Here is a 15,936-nt window from a genome sequence, read left to right as displayed (position 1 = left end):
TTGTTAATTGATGTTCACTCACCATTCTGGGGTTCACAATTAAAAAAAGATGTTGATAAATGGGAGAGAGTTCACAGAAGAGTCTGGAGAATGAATTAGAAAAATATATCTTGTACTCTCAGAGGTTCTCAAATGTGTGTGCATGTGCAGAACATACTGTGGGAGAATAAGGTGGTTTTTTTGGGGGGAAAAAAACCCTGTGCACTTTACCCCCAGCAATGAGTAACTACCAAAGCTGATTCCTTCAGATATATCAGGTCTCAGGTGTGGCTGTGCGTGACTCTAGATGAGGCTGCACATTTTGACTGATTTGTGTTAAGCTTGCATAGCATTACACTATACCATTGCCATCTATCTATATGTTAATCCATTTGCTATGTTGTGGTGTGTATTTAATTGTATGCATCAACCACAGCCACAGCTTTGCTTTGGCTCTTACTACAAAGGACTATTGGCTCTTTGATTATTTAGTGGGAGTTTCATGTTGATTTTTAAAAAATGGTGTATGTACTTGTGTGGTGGGGGGAATAAACCACTAGACAGAAAAGGGGTGCGAGCAAATAAGGTCACATCCATACTGCCACTTTGCTGCAATGCAACTTTCTTGCTCAAGGGTGTGAAAAAATACCCCAAACACATCAAGGTACAGCACTGTAAAGAGCCAGTGTAAGTGGGCTCCCAGCATTGGGAACTACTCCCCTTGTTTAGGGGGTTTACAGAGAGTACTGGCAGACCTCTCTCCCAGCAATGGTGCCATGGCCACACTTACACTTTAAAGCACTGCTGCAGCAGTATTTTAATATTTTAAGCACAAACTTAGCCTAATTTTGAGAACCACTGCCCAACAGTGATAAGGCTCAAAGAGCACAATCTATTTCGCTCAACAAAGAGAAGATTTAACAATGAGTTGATCATAATCTATAACTAGCAAAAGGGGGGAACAAATACTTAATAATAGGCTCTTCAGTGCTGCAGAGAAAGGTGTAACAAGATCCAAAGGCTGGAAGATGAAGCTCGACAAACTGAGACAAGAAACACGGTGTAAATAGTTAACAGAGGAATTAACCACTAGAACAATTTAAAGAGGATTGTGATGGATTCTCCATCACTGATCATTTTTAAATTAAGATCAGATTTTTTCTTAAAAAAATATATCCTCTAGGAATTATTTTGGGGAAGTTCTGTAGGAAGTCAGACCAGATGATCACAGTGCTGGGTCCTTTCTGGCAGTGGACTCTCTCAATCCCAAGTAAATATCACTTACCACAGAATACAAGGGAATGAATACCCAGAAGTAAGCAAATAAGTGGTGCAGGAGAATGTCATAGAAAACCATTATTTTTTTTATACAAAATTAAATAATCAGTCCTCATTTATGGGATAGGATTTTATGCACTCTGATTCCATGTTTTCAAGATGTCAACTTGTGTTTTCAAAAAAATAAAAATAAAAACCTTAACATTAGAATCAATCACTCTAAGCATCTATTTACTCTTTTGTTCTGGATTTGGGATCTACTTATTAATCTCAGTGACCTTATATTTTTACCCGCATGCTTTAAAAGTTCAGAGGTCCAGAATTACTATGAAATGCCTTATGTAAAACTGTGGGGGAATTAAAGAGTATTGGATAATAAAGTGCAGACCTGCTTTAAAAATTGCATTTAACAATGAGTTGATCATAATCTATAACTAGCAAAAGGGGGGAATAAATACTTAATAATAGGCTCTTCCGTGCTGCAGAGAAAGGTGTAAATCTTCCAAAGGCTGGAAGATGAAGCTCGATAAACTGAGACAAGAAACACGGTGTAAATAGTTAACAGAGGAATTAACCACTAGAACAATTTAAAGAGGATTGTGATGGAGAATCCACTATTGTTTCAATTGCCAGCAGTGCAGGAGGAAATTAAAAAAAAAGCCCAACCTGAGTCTTACTACATGGGCTGGCAAACTCAAACATACTTAACTTGTAAACTGAGTACATTTGAAAAAGTTATTGAAAAGGCCATCAGATATGTTCACTTCCATTTCTTTTCGCATACCTGAATAGATCTTCAGAAGATACCATACCTGAATGGCTCTTCTGATAATACACAGAAGAAAAGATTCAGTAGATTCTTAGCACCATTACACCATCACACAGTTATCATAAGTGAGAAACAATACAAAATACTTATTTTTGTCACTAAGGAGAACAGGTATGTCTGAATACACAAAAGGAACATGTCTATTAAATAGTGAATTACTCTTTTTACACTCTTCCTGAATGAAACATACTTTTGCCAAATATCTCTTGTACTTCATATTATTTTCAATCAAAAATACTTAATACACAAAACCTGCTTTTCAAATGTGGTATTTTCCCTTGTAAATAAAAAACGGTGGCAGTAGACTTCTTTAATCAGGTAACTCAATTCCAAGTTAACAAATCATCCAGCAAGGACGAAAGAACCACTTTGGATTGGTACAGACCCCAAAGTTCTGACTTTGCTTCTGAACGTGGGGAAGGATAGAAAATAGGGAATAATAATAATTTCTCAGAGACATTGTCAACTGGTGTTAGGATCCATGTTATTAAACATGAATACTATACTAAGAACAGTATTATTTCCTGAACATTTATATCAATGGTAATTTTTTTTTATTTTAGGACATACCTGTGAATCCAAATGTAAAACAAATGCTGGCCCACAATATTCATGGCATTTCCATTCTATAGAGCAGCATGAAAACATAGGCCCAGATCCATGAAGCTACTTAGGTACCTAAGTCCCAATTTTGGCTCCACTACAAACCACAAAACTACCACCAAATTGTGTAGGTACCTAAGCTCATTCAGCACCTAAGTTTTCAGAGTAAAATTTCCCTTGCTGCCTAAGTGTCAATCTCTGGGCGCATACACTGCTGCCTCCCTTGAAGCAACTGGATGCCTACCTCCTGGCAAAGTTGCGTTGACATTTACAGACATAGGGAAGATGGGGCTTTGGCCACGTAAGTTTCATGCCAGGCCCAATCTGGGGCTCTGATGCTACCTACTGTGTATAAAACAAGGAAGTGTTTGGAACAGGGTGGACTGGACCCAGGTCACCCACTCTGCAAGGAGCTTCCCTATCCACTGGAATAGTGTCATTCCCATTCTCTCTTTCTGGCCTGATGGCTGTTCTATTGGTGGGCCAGAGGAAGAGAATGACTTGGTAGTTCAGAAGTTAGGGCACCCCTCCACCCCCAGGAGGTGGGAGACAAGGGCCAATCTCCTTGCTCAAATCACTCTTTCATTATCTATTCATAGTGGAACAGCTTCAATAGGAGAGACTAAGAGGCTTCCCCCCATCAGAATACCGGATAGCTCAATGGTTAGAGCACTCTCCGGAGAAGTAGGAGACCCCTGTTTAGATTCACTTGCCTTTGGTTCAGAGGGAAACAAAACCCGTGTCTCTGTGTTTTCAGGTGAGTGCGCTATTCACTGGGACAAAAGATATAATGTACGTGCCCTCTCCTCCAGCCATTTTGTGCAGAGAGAAGAGCAATGCAGGCACCTAACTCATTCTTACACTCATCAGAGGCACCTAAGCTGCATGACATCAGGAAACTGGTTCCCATTCATGAATCACTAAGGAGAGATAAGTGCCAAAGTCTGGCCTGCAAGAAGGTAGCTCTCAAAGAATGAGGCTGGACTCACCCCCCATCCTTGTCAGCATTTCCCATTAGCTAGAATGAGCAGATCTCAGCCTAATATGCTGGCCTTGTGCATCTCACTGTACAGAAGCTAATTTTCCCCATTCATTTTATAGGGAATGTAGACCTTTCAGACTTAGCGGATTACAGTGTTATTCCTGTGATTTTGTAGGCACTGTGCAGCTAAGCACTGCAGCACTTAAGCCCCTTTGTGGATCTGGGCCCTAGGTACTAACATATGAGAAAAACGAATTAGAAACACAAGTGATTGTGAACAGTACAGATTCACTGCTGAATCTGAAATGCAAATCATAAACAGTATATATATATTGGGAATGTTAACATCACATGTTCAGTTTTTATGTAACAAGGAACAGACAATGACTATGGAATTATATAAAAAGGTGAAATCTGCAAATCCTTGATTTCCATAGGACCATTCACTTGAAAGTGCTTGATATCCCTGTAAGAATTTGTCTCTTCCTTCTACCTCCCCAAGACTAGAATTTTTTTTCTAAAAAAATCTATGTTCTAGTCCAACCAAGTATACTGATGCTGAAACAAAAATTAATTCAAGGACTGTGTTTTACTGGTCAAGGCAGACTATCACAATGGCACATTATGACCTTAACATCTAAGAATCTATGTTTTAATTTTATCACATTTACTTTTAGTATGGCTGCTTTCTTGACTTGGAGGCAGCAATGGTTGAGTGGCTCAAAAGCAGATTAAAGTTACTATTGCTAGCTAATAGGTTCACTTCATACAAGAGCATTTGTTTTATGTTAAATGGTACTTCATTTAATACCAGATGGTAACAGACTCTTCACAAGGTTCAATTGCTATTCTTTCTCCTCCAACATTTTATATATTATCTGCATCCTAAAAAAAGACTGCTCTGAATTAAATTGCCTTTTACATCAATATTCATATCAGCTGTCAAAGATTGTAGGTGAGAAGTTTAAACAATCAAACATAATATGTAATGCAAAGAGGATTACATGGGAGTGAGGCAGCTCTGTAGAAAAATCAAGTGAATAGCAATCAAGATAAAGATTATTTTATACCACGGAAGGTAAGTTGTGTCCAATAACAGAGAATCCACGGAAAATTATTTTTTATACAAAACAATACAGCTGGCTTGTTCAGTGTAAGTTAAGTATAATCTATGGTTTTAAAACATTTTAGATCTTCTTGCATAATGACGGCTCCTGCTAATGTATTTACTAGTTTTGCTACTAAACAAAGGTAGATGCTTGTCATCGCAGTTAGCAGCATAAAAAGAGATCTCATAAATCCCAGTTATGACAAGTGGAACTGCTTTCAAGTCTCATGCCAGTGTGGAAATACAGACTAGGGAAAACTGTTGGCTAAAACACTCAGCAAGAGAAAAGATGAGTGCAAAAGAGGACCTATACCATATATAGAATCTAGATATTTTGCCTATGAGTTCACAATCTCTATAACTTTCTTTTCAGGAAGTGCTCCATTTATTCAGTTTTAATTGTCAAGGCACGAGGACTCATATTTTATAGTTATCCTCAAACAACAACCCCAACCTCACTGTTTCCGAAGTAGCATTTTTTAAATAAACAAAAATAAAATATTAAGCTATACACGACTCTAAAGTTACAGAAATAAAAATAACCTTCATAAGATCACATGTATAAAACAAGAAATGAAATGTGATTTTATTTAAGGCAATACTGGGCTACTTCACAAATCACCACCTCAAATATATACACTGCTCCACACTACTAATTTTCTATCACATTCACAACAGGTTCTTTAATACCAAATGTTGTTTAAAATCTCCAATGTAGCAAACTATTTTTATTCACATTTCCATTGTATTATGGAATCATAATAGCTTTGTATCCAATTAAAAGCAATGAAAAATGTAGCTATAGGAAAACTATTTAAATTTATGATTTAGCTATATACGAATACCATCCAAAGATACTGGATGTTAAAATTTACAAAAAATGAGAACTGTCAGTATGTGTTGAACATATGAAATGTGATCTTATCCAGCTCCTTTCCTGTAAATAAATGCTTTATGCAAAATAAACTGGATATGGCAGACTTATTTAGGTTTAGTTCAAAAAGTTCTTAATTTAAAACGATTAAAGCACAGTTTTAAAAACTTGATCGCTTAGTTACAAATTAAAATTCCGAATATAAATGTGTCATTTAATAGTTTAGACTTACAGACTGCTGGTGGCAGCAAATGATTTACAATAATAAATATATACAAAAATGTATCTACAAACAAAGAGTACTGTTATACACGAGAAGTGACCTGGTGAAAGATACCAATCACAGACAATTCACAAAGATTTAGTTAATGGAAAGGACAATTTGATAGAAAGCTGAAGTTCTGATCAACTATTTACAAAACTGAAGCAATGATTCTGTTCCTCAAGTCCCATAGGGATAAAAACAAATAAGAAATTTACATGACTACTGTCATGTTTTTGCTAGGTTAAATCACTTCAACAAAATAAAAAAGCTTCACAAATTACTAGCATGCTTGATGGCTTCCTATTCAAAATAAAAATGTATTACAGGTCATGTTTAAAACACAATGATCAGTAATGTGATTCCCCTTCCTCACTACCCATAATTTCTTTTGCAACTGTAACCGCTGGATCATCCTGCCAGTGTCCTTCAAGTTTTTTCAGACTGACGGTAGGTTTCATTTCCTGAAGCTGCTTCAACACAAGCTCAGTGCAGTCTTTAAGAGTCTTGTCTAAAACTATTTTTACATTTTCACTACACTGAAGTTGTGATGGGTTGGCAAACTGTACAAAGGTTTCACTTTCAGAACACGACCACGTGACATTACTACCTGCTAAAGAAGTCTTTTCATTGGATTTTTTTGAGTTTGAATGAGACCCTTTTTTGGTTGCACTGCTATGGTAGTCTCTCTCAGCATTTTTCTTTTGCTTCACAGCAGATTCTTCAAGGAACTTGAGGAATGATACTTCAAACCCCATAGGCTTAAATGAACTCCAATCAAAAGTTGTGGGCTGCTCTTCAGCAGTCTGAACAGCAACTGCAGTCTCTTCCTCCCTACGTACACTACTTAACTCAACTGCCAGTACTTCCTCAGATTTCTCAACTCTTCTCTTTTTATTTTGAGAGAGGTTTTTTTCTTTATTTGCTCTCTTTAAATTATTTGATTTTTGCTTTTCTGAATGACAGGAGACAGTTTCCTGAAAGTTACTATTTACACTGGAAGAGGTCTTTGCTGGATTTTCAGCACATGTGCAATCCTCATTAATCAGTTTAGTAATGAAGAGTTCTGTCAGTTCATCCACTTCATCTTTCTCACCTTTCCCAATTTCATTCTGTGATAATGCAGAGGTACTCAAGTCATCATTGATCTCTGGTAAACATGGATCAGACTCTTCCACGTCTTTTTTTTTATTAGCTTCCTCTTGTTCAGAGGATGCTTCCTTTACTTGTGATATGGAGTGCTTTTTTGAGACAATAAGAAGATTTCTGTGTTGTGAAGTAAATGCCTTAGATAGCTTATGACATTTATAATGTCTAATTATATTACTCTCACTTGTAACAACTGAGGAACATCCTTTTATCATACAAGGATACTGTGTTACAAATCTGCTTGTACATTCAGATAAGGCATCATTTATAGCCTTTATTGAATACACATGTTTTCCACGTTTCAGGGAATAAGCCTTGTTTTCTTGAATCTGCCCACTTTTTGCATTCTTGCTTTCCAAGTTCACATTTTTCTTTCGCTTGGTCTTTATTGACAATCTGTTTCCTTCCTTTCCTGACCTATTGTGTTTCAGTCCTCTATATTTAGATTTTACTGGCTTCTCTTGGTTTGCCTTGCTGGAAATATTTTCCTGACCTGGTGTTAACCGTCTGGGTCTTATTAAGTGATCTTTATGCCTATCATTGTGCTTATTAAAAATGTGTCTCAGGAGATTTGATCTAGTTGCGTACATACGGTCACAACCCTCACAATCACACTTATATATGCCATCTTCTTCCACTTTGTTTGGTCTTATCTTAATTCCATGATCTGTCTCCAGATGTAGAATATAATTAAAATACGCTGTAAATGAAGAGTTACACTGAGACTGATCACATGGAAATTTTCCAACATCCAGGGCTGATTTCATGTTTCCAATATCCTCAGGAGTCATCTCATGAAGCTTCATATAATGTTGTATCAGACTAGTAACCTCCTGAAATATTCTCGAACAATCGCTCACTTCACACCTGAATTCTTTCACAGTTTGTTTGGTTTCAGTTTCATCATGTTCTTCTTTACTTGGCTCACTTTCTTCTTCAACCTCCACAGAGAATGCAGGCAGATCTGATTTGTGAACAGCCTGATAATGAAGAATCAAGTTTTGCTGTATTGTAAAAGCTGCAAAACAGCCCTGATGCACGCATCGGTATGGTCTATAAGGACTATATCTAGTGGGAAACTCGAGAGATTTAGTTACAGGTTTCCTTCGTTTTCTTTCTTCTTTCTCCTTCCGATGCCTCCTAATTTTGCGTGCTTTTGGTTGTATCTGTATATTACTGAAAGATGCTGCATTATATTGCTCTGGAGGAACAGTGAGCGCCTGTGGAGGTTTTTCCAGTTTTTCAGGATGCTTTTTTTCTGGTATAAGCTTTTCAGGGACTTTCATAGCTTGTATGGCAGCTTCTTTCTTCACTTCAATTCCTTTAACCAACCGAGTTTCATTTTTACTTTTCATTATTAGAGTCTGCAGATTTTTTATTTCAACGGGTCGTGTGGTTATATTTATAGCTTCATTATGAGATCGTCGTCCGTAAGGTCTTTTTATTTTTAATTTTACCATTTCTTCTGTTGTGAAATGATGCACCAGTTGACAGTGTGCTCGGAGATTTGAATTTCTTGTAAATGTTTTTGGACAGGTAGTCACAACACATTTAAATGGAGCATATTTCAATTGATGCTTCTTGATTTCCAATATCATCTCTGCGGTATACTGATGTACCTTGCCATAGTGTTTAAATAATGCATCCTTTGTCATAGCACTATAATCGCAGCCTGGATCCTGGCACACAAAAGGCTTATGGACTTTGTCACTAAACTGAATATTACTTGTCTGTGCCTGTGATGGCTGGGCCTGGGATGTATTCTCAATTGATACAACAGCAGTCAGAGGTGCTAGTGTATCCACTGGAGGACCCTGAGACACACTATCAGATGTCTGACTAGAAGTATCATTTTCTAATCTCAGTTTTTGCAAGCCCTCTAAAATTTCCAGCACTTGAACATCATCCTTCTGAGAAGTTTCAGCTTGAGAAGAGTTATTCTTTGCAGTAGTGACATCCTTAGTGTGTACTGCAAACTGGGCATGACTAGGTAACTTAACATTTTGTGTACAATTTGCTGGAGGGAGTTCTGTAGTATTTACTTGTGTATTCTGGGTTGACGCAGTAACAGCATCCTGGATTTCACTTTTTACCTCAAGTATTTGGGAATTCATAGCACTTTTAATTATTTCAAGGGTTTTCTCAAAGTTTTGAATAACATTGTCCTCTGAAATCTGCAAATCAGAATTTTCTTGCACACAGGAATTCAGAGCCATCATTTGAGAGTCACCATTTTCAGTTTTTATTGTTAAAGGAGCTAATGCTGCATGGGAATCAAGGTTCGTTTTGAAGTTCTCTTTGACACTGGGCACAAACAATTGATTGTCAACATTGTTTAGTTTTTGGGTAAGATTTTCCACCAACACCTGAGATTCACAGTTTGCCAATAAGTTTGATTGAAAATTATCTGTTGGTACTTGTACACATCCTTCAATATTTTTGGCTAGAAGTCCCATTGCTGTTAAATCATGTACTACTAAGTTTTGTGAAGTGGTAGGTGCAAGCAACGGAGTAGCTGCTTTTTTCTTTCTCTTTGAAGCACTGCTCCCCTTTTTATTCAAGGTACTTGGTCCTGAATTCTTGGGACTATTTATAACCGAAACTCTTGAACTATTACTTGCAATATTCTGTTTTGCTGCAACAGAATTAGAAAATGAGCCAGAAAACAAGCCATTTTCGATAGTTTTTAGCATTAAATCATCTGTTGCAAAAACAGGTAAATTGTTGCTTTCATCCGTTGAAGGCATTTTGTTGTTTACGGCCCGGTTTTGGTTTGTTAGTAGGGTACTTGGATTGCAGACTGTTTGCAAGAGAGGGGATACAGTTGGATTGGAGAGAACTGCTGCATTCATTTGAGTTGTACCAGTGGCACAGCCAGTTGTAACTATATGTGGAAGCATTTCTGTGCTATCAAATGTACTCGGAATGCCTGCAGTTTCCAAGGCTTGTTTAATAATTTCATTTCCTTCCTCATTCCCACTGGTATTAAAGTTCGTCACACTGGCCCGTGGAAACATGGTCTGCAAAAAAGCAGCTGAGCGATTTTCAGCTGCAAGCAACTGTAAGAATGATGGATCTTTAAAACATGCTTCTGGATTGAATGTAGACTCCTGGGGGTGCTGCAAGTTTCCGACATTTGAGGACAGAATCATACTGGCAAGTAGAGAAGATTGTCCATTTGTCTGCAGGGCTTCTGGAGAAATTTCTGATCCCTCAATGGGCTTACAAACAGATCGTTTAGACAAGTGACCACCAAGTGATCTAGGATTAGTAAAAACTCTGAAACATCTACTACAGATAAATTTGCCATCTCTAATAATTGCTGGCCATTTTGCTCGCTTATTATGTTTTGGCTTCCTTTCCTTTCCATTTGGACCCCGTCCACGATCTTTTTTTACCTTTTCTGAAGCTGAAACTTGCGAAGAGGTTTCACTGAAGTTATTTTCACTGTTTGCTTGAGAAGAAAATATTGGTTCATCAATACTTTCCTCCTTTGGAAAAACAGAACTCGTGCTTCCTTCTAGTTGAGATGAAAAATGATTGGTACTGTTTTCCAGCTGCGAGAAGACTGAATTTGGGACATGGTCTGTTGGTGAAGGGAAGAGAGAAATGGAATTGCTTTCAGCAGGTAACGGAAGAAAGGGATCTGAACCACTGTCAATATTCAAAGGCATAACTGTTTTTGCCAGATCTTCTAATTGTGAAGGTAAAGTTGTATTAGACAGATTTTCCATTTGGGAACATAAAACACTCTCAGGTTCACTTTTAATACAGACTGGATTTATGACACTTTCCACTGTAGGTATAATTGGATTAGACAAAGTGTCCAAGTGACTTGGAAAAAGCGTATTTGAGAGATGTTGCAAATGACTTGAGGAAGCAGTATTTACACTGGTTTTGTTTTGTGATGTAAAAGCAGCATTACTTGGGTTGTCCACTTGCGATGGCAAAAAATACACAATCTTTCCATCACTAGGCATATTTTGAAAATTGCTGGGTTTTCTGGGTTTTTTATTCTTACGTTGCATTTTAAAAGCAGCATATTGATCAGGGTGTGCTGCTTTCATATGTTTGCCAATACTTTGTGAGGAGTTGTAGGTTCGAGTACACCCCTCAACCTGACAGTTAAATTTTTGAACTGGAGCTGAAACTGGCGGTACAGCTGAAACTAAAGAACTACTTAGGCTGGACTGTGATGGAAGAAATATAATACTTTCTAATGTCTTCAGGGGCAAATTAAATGGATTAGCTGCACTCTTAATACTGTCTTCAAGTTCGAGTTTGGAAATGGGTAAGTTGTTTCGATAGCCTATCTGATTCTGCATGTTGAAAGGCATCGCATTATTTACTTGTCTTTCAAGGCTTTTTGATGCAAGACCTTCTGGTTTTTGTGTGTCTGAATTTACAGAAATGTTTTGAATATTCTGGGACTGACTGAAAGAGTCATCCTCCTTTCTTTCCTGTAAAACTGGAAGACAAGAATCATTGCAAGAATCTTCAACTGTCGGACACAACTGCCGGACTTCAGATTTACTGATATCTATTTTACTGCCTGCAGAAGCTAACTTTCCTCTTCGAACAAAGTTATCCCGGACCTTCTGACTAAGAACAGGCATCCTGATGTTGCTCATTCTATTTGCTGCTTCTTTCTTTACTGGACCAGCAACAGTGCGCTCCAAACCATCAGAAGATAGGGAATCAGCTTGCCTCAGCATGCTGGCTGATTTATTTGCTCTCTCTGTCCCAATTGATTTCATTTGATTCCACACATTACTGTCTGCTTCAGTAAAGTTACTTGTGTTATTGTCTAGAGAAGAGATCAATTCCTTTTTTACAGCAATTCCTTCAGGGTTTTCATTCGCTTTTGAAGATTGAATGATATCAGTTCGATTAATCTGGCCTTCAATCTCTAACACTTTTTCAGGCTGCTTATTATGATCTTCAGCATGTTTTTCCAGTTCATTCTGAGAACGGTAAACTTTTCCACAGCCTGTGAATTTGCAGGTATAGGTATTATAGTGTTGTGCTTCATGATCATACAGCAAATATGCTTCTGAAAACACTCTGCCACATTTAGGAAACATACATTTTGCTCTAAAGACTTGATGTTCTTTTCTGTGAGTTAAGAGCTCAGCGTAACTGTTAAAACCTGCCTTACATTTCATCTGTATACAGATGTAGGGCTTGCTGCCACAGTGCATTTGTAAGTGATCATTGAGGTGAGTAACACTTACAAAATGTCGTCTACAGTACTGGCAAATAACTTTTTTGCTTTGCATTTCAAGAAATCGTTTAGCTTCTTCATTATCTTTATGCCCCTTTGCATGTGCAATCAAATTTTTAAAGTATTTAAAACCTTTTTTGCAAAATGTTACTGGACATGTGAATTCATTAACAGGCAATGGTTTTTGAACTGGTATTATTTCTGGTACATAAGGTTTATCTTTGTCATCATTTTCATCATCTGAACCATCATTATCATTGAACACTATGAAATCTGCTGAATAAAGACTATTCTTTTTAATGGGTCGTTGTTCCTGCTTGGATATGGCATTAGCCTTCTGATTCTCACCGGTGGTTGCTATTTTAGGAGGTCTTCCCAATCTTCTAAGTGGTTTCATAGCAGCCAGTCTCTCTTTGCTAGACTTCTTAACATGTAGAGTTACATGAGGAACAAAGGTTTCTTTAGAATTAAAATTGTGAGCACATATAGGGCAACTGTAAATTCCATCTTTATAGTGTTTCTGTGCATGCCTAACTATTCTATGACCAAGGAATTCTTTGTCACATAACACACAATACTGCATGTAGGCTTGCCAGTTCCTAAACCTTGCTGATATGAATCCCCTCTCTCTCAGTTTTTTAATTTCTCTCTTTTTCTGCTTTTCATCTCTTATGCCTTTAAGCAGGCTTGTAGCTTCATCAAAACATCCAGCAAGACCATTCAGAGAAGTTTCTTTAGTCTCCTCTTGGCAGTCTTCGACCTTCTCATATACTTCACTGTCATTCAACTCGTCTATTGAAGATACAATGGATGCCTCCTCTCCCATCAATGCAAGACACTGACGTTTTAGAGTTTTCCAGTCCCAGAATTCTGGATCAAAAGGCCACTGAGTTTTCAATACAAGCAACAGCTCACAGCGTAATGAATTTGGTATTGGAAGATTCTCTTCATCATATTTCTGGTCAGGCTGATTATAGAGCATTTCAACAGCATAGTATGCATCCACAGTGGGTTCAAGAAGAAATTCACTTAATTGACAAGCACGTTTAACCTCCAAATCATCTGGCAACAAACAGGAGATAGTTTTGCAAATGGATATCTTGACATCTGTATTTTCACTGGATTCCAAACGCAGTGCTTTCACACACAGTTCAATGCAGGTTGCAAGTCCAGCAGCTTCAATCTGCAAAGATAGATACAAATTTTAAAAAGTCATTTCTACAAGGGTCTTTTTTCCATTTGTTAATGCGAGATCATTTTCATTGGTCAATCCAGAATTTCAAGAAATTGAAAAGGCAAATCACAAAATGTGAATAATATAAAGTTTTTAAAAAATGACAGTTTAGTAGTTCAAACTGTAGAACTGTGCAACACAGTGAAAAAAAGCTCAGAGTATTATGCCTTGGTTGGGCTACTTGATCTCCAGGCTGGCAAAGGAACCTGAACCACCATTCTTTTTAAAATTCACATGTAAATAAGAAATGCAGAAATCTCTCCTTTCCTGCCCTGTTAGGATCCCTTATTTTAGGAGTTTGTTCATTAGTACAGTACAGTAGTTCAGTCTTTGTAATGAAGAACTGGGCTTTTTACAAATAAAGCCTACCAACTATGCCAAATTACACTATGGCTTTGAGAGGGACTCCATTGATATCAGATTCATTTAACTAGGGATCTTTAACTTAGAACTTGAATTCTGGTCACAGAAGATAAGTGTGATGACCAATAAATCTTCTAGCTTTCCTAGTTATGCTAATTGCAGCAGTACGCACAGCACCAAAATAGTTGTCTTTTCTTTAAGATATAAAACCAGTTTTATGGAACAGTAGTTATAAAGTCACACTGATCTTAAATTGAGAAGATAAGGTTGTATTCTGATTAGATTAGTAATCAGAATAAACCTTGTAATATATTACTAAAGTGTTTCACCTAAGTGTGTAAACAGTAATTTGTGGGTAATTTTTTCTAGAGGTGGACTCAGATTTTAATTTATACGAAGGCCACATTATACTACTCTGGCAGTGACCTGGTGGGATAAGTTTCATGGCTAGAATACTGGTATAGAGGGATATAGCTTATTCAAGGACAGGCTGGGTAAAAAGGGAGGTGTTGCATTATACACCAAGAACAGTGTTCCCTCTAAAATTTTCCATCCATGAGCTGAGTGAATTTTGTCTTGTGCATCAATATTGAGGTGTGCGCTTGTCCAGATGGTTGCCACTGTGGCACCCAAGTTATTAAAAATATCTTATAAGTTTCTCCCTTTTTGTTCTGCTGCCATGTCTCCTACCCTCCTCTCATCTCATCTACTCCCCTGGTGCCTGCTGCCCCCCACCCCTCACCCTCCTCTGCTGTCCTGGTTCTTGTCCTTCTCACTCCCCTCAGCCCTCCTGGGACCTGCCCCCTCCCTATCCTCTCTGACCCCTGCACCCACTCTTCCCTCCCCCACTGTGCCCACCCCCTCCTCTAGCCCCACTGATCATCTGTAGTTGTCCATCCCCATCCTCTCTCCTAACACCTCCTGCCCTGCCACTCTCTTCTGTCCACTGGTCCTCATCTCTCCCCTCCATGCCCCTCCCTATGTCTGCCCTTCCACTTCAACCACAACCCTCCCCCACCTACCCCTACATCTTCCCTTACCCTCTGCACTCTCCTGGTGCCTCCCCCTTCCCTCACTGCCCCTGCAGTCTCAACACCTGCCCCCCTTGCCCTCTTCCTCTTTGGTCCCCCCCCTTAGCTGCAGTTCTCTTCATCCTCCTCTGAGCCCTCACACACGACTTGTTCCATCCCATACTTTCATCATGCCCACCCCTCCTTTCAGCCCCTCTTCTCCTAGCACCCACTCCTCCCCTCTCCTCCTCCTTCCTCTTGCCCTCATTGCCCCTCCTCTCTTCCAGCATCACCCTGTCCCCTCTCTTTTCCCACCCCCACTGACACCTGACAATTCCCTCCCCCTCTGATCAATCTGCCCTTTCCCCTCACTGTCTCCTCTTGGCCCCCTGACATTTGTCTCTCCTCCATCCTGCCCCTTGTGCCTTCCCCTTTTTTCTCCTGCCTTGGCCCCTTCCTCTCCTCACCCCCTCCTGTCTCTTACCTCCCCCCTTCTACCTTCCTGACACCTGCATCCCTCGTGCCGGAGCCAGTGCTGTTACCATATTGTTTTATTCTGCATATTATAAATAAGCATCCACCAGAGAATTTCCTATCTAGCAACTACATAACTGAAGTGTACAGAGGCAGAAACAAGACCTACCTTCCAACCTGGCCAACCAGTAATCCTGCAGATATCCTAGGGCTGGCAGCCAGAATTCAGTGAGCCCCTCAGCAAGACATAAATAACAATGTATACCCTAACCTGAAGTAATGAAAGGAAATCCCTCTGGAAAAATGCTCCCTCCCTGAGCACAGGCAGGGAACGGCCCCAGATACCAGCGCAGAGCAGCCAATCCCTCTCAGGGCACAGAGCTGAGCGTCCCACACAATGGAGACCCCCTGGGGAAGAGGTGTGTACTGAGCAGCTCATACTGGCAACCAAAAGCCGCTGTTGCCACGTGCGGGCTGCAGGCACCAAGAACTCTGGGTGAGGGGAAGGCACAGTGCTCTCCTCTAACCTTAGTTAAACCTCTGCAGACAGGTCGCAGCTGCCAGGGT

At 39.1% G+C, this 15,936-nt stretch overlaps 1 protein-coding gene across 2 annotated transcripts in view; it reads right to left on the bottom strand.

Moving 5' to 3' along the window:
• Positions 1-5,337: 5,337 nt before the first annotated feature.
• Positions 5,338-15,936, bottom strand: part of ZNF292 (zinc finger protein 292) — a 75,663-nt gene continuing 65,064 nt past the window's right edge. For both annotated transcript variants that reach the window (XM_006133325.4, XM_006133326.4), the window contains one exon: positions 5,338-13,471. In XM_006133325.4, coding sequence (XP_006133387.2) covers positions 6,266-13,471 — 7,206 coding nt within the window. In that variant the 3' untranslated portion in view covers positions 5,338-6,265. The remainder of the gene's footprint in view (positions 13,472-15,936) is intronic.

This window comes from Pelodiscus sinensis, chromosome 3 (assembly GCF_049634645.1).
Source record: "Pelodiscus sinensis isolate JC-2024 chromosome 3, ASM4963464v1, whole genome shotgun sequence".
NCBI lineage: Eukaryota > Metazoa > Chordata > Testudines > Trionychidae > Pelodiscus > Pelodiscus sinensis.
The sequence above is the reverse complement of the archived record's forward strand: the minus strand, read 5'-3'. Positions and strand labels throughout refer to the sequence as shown.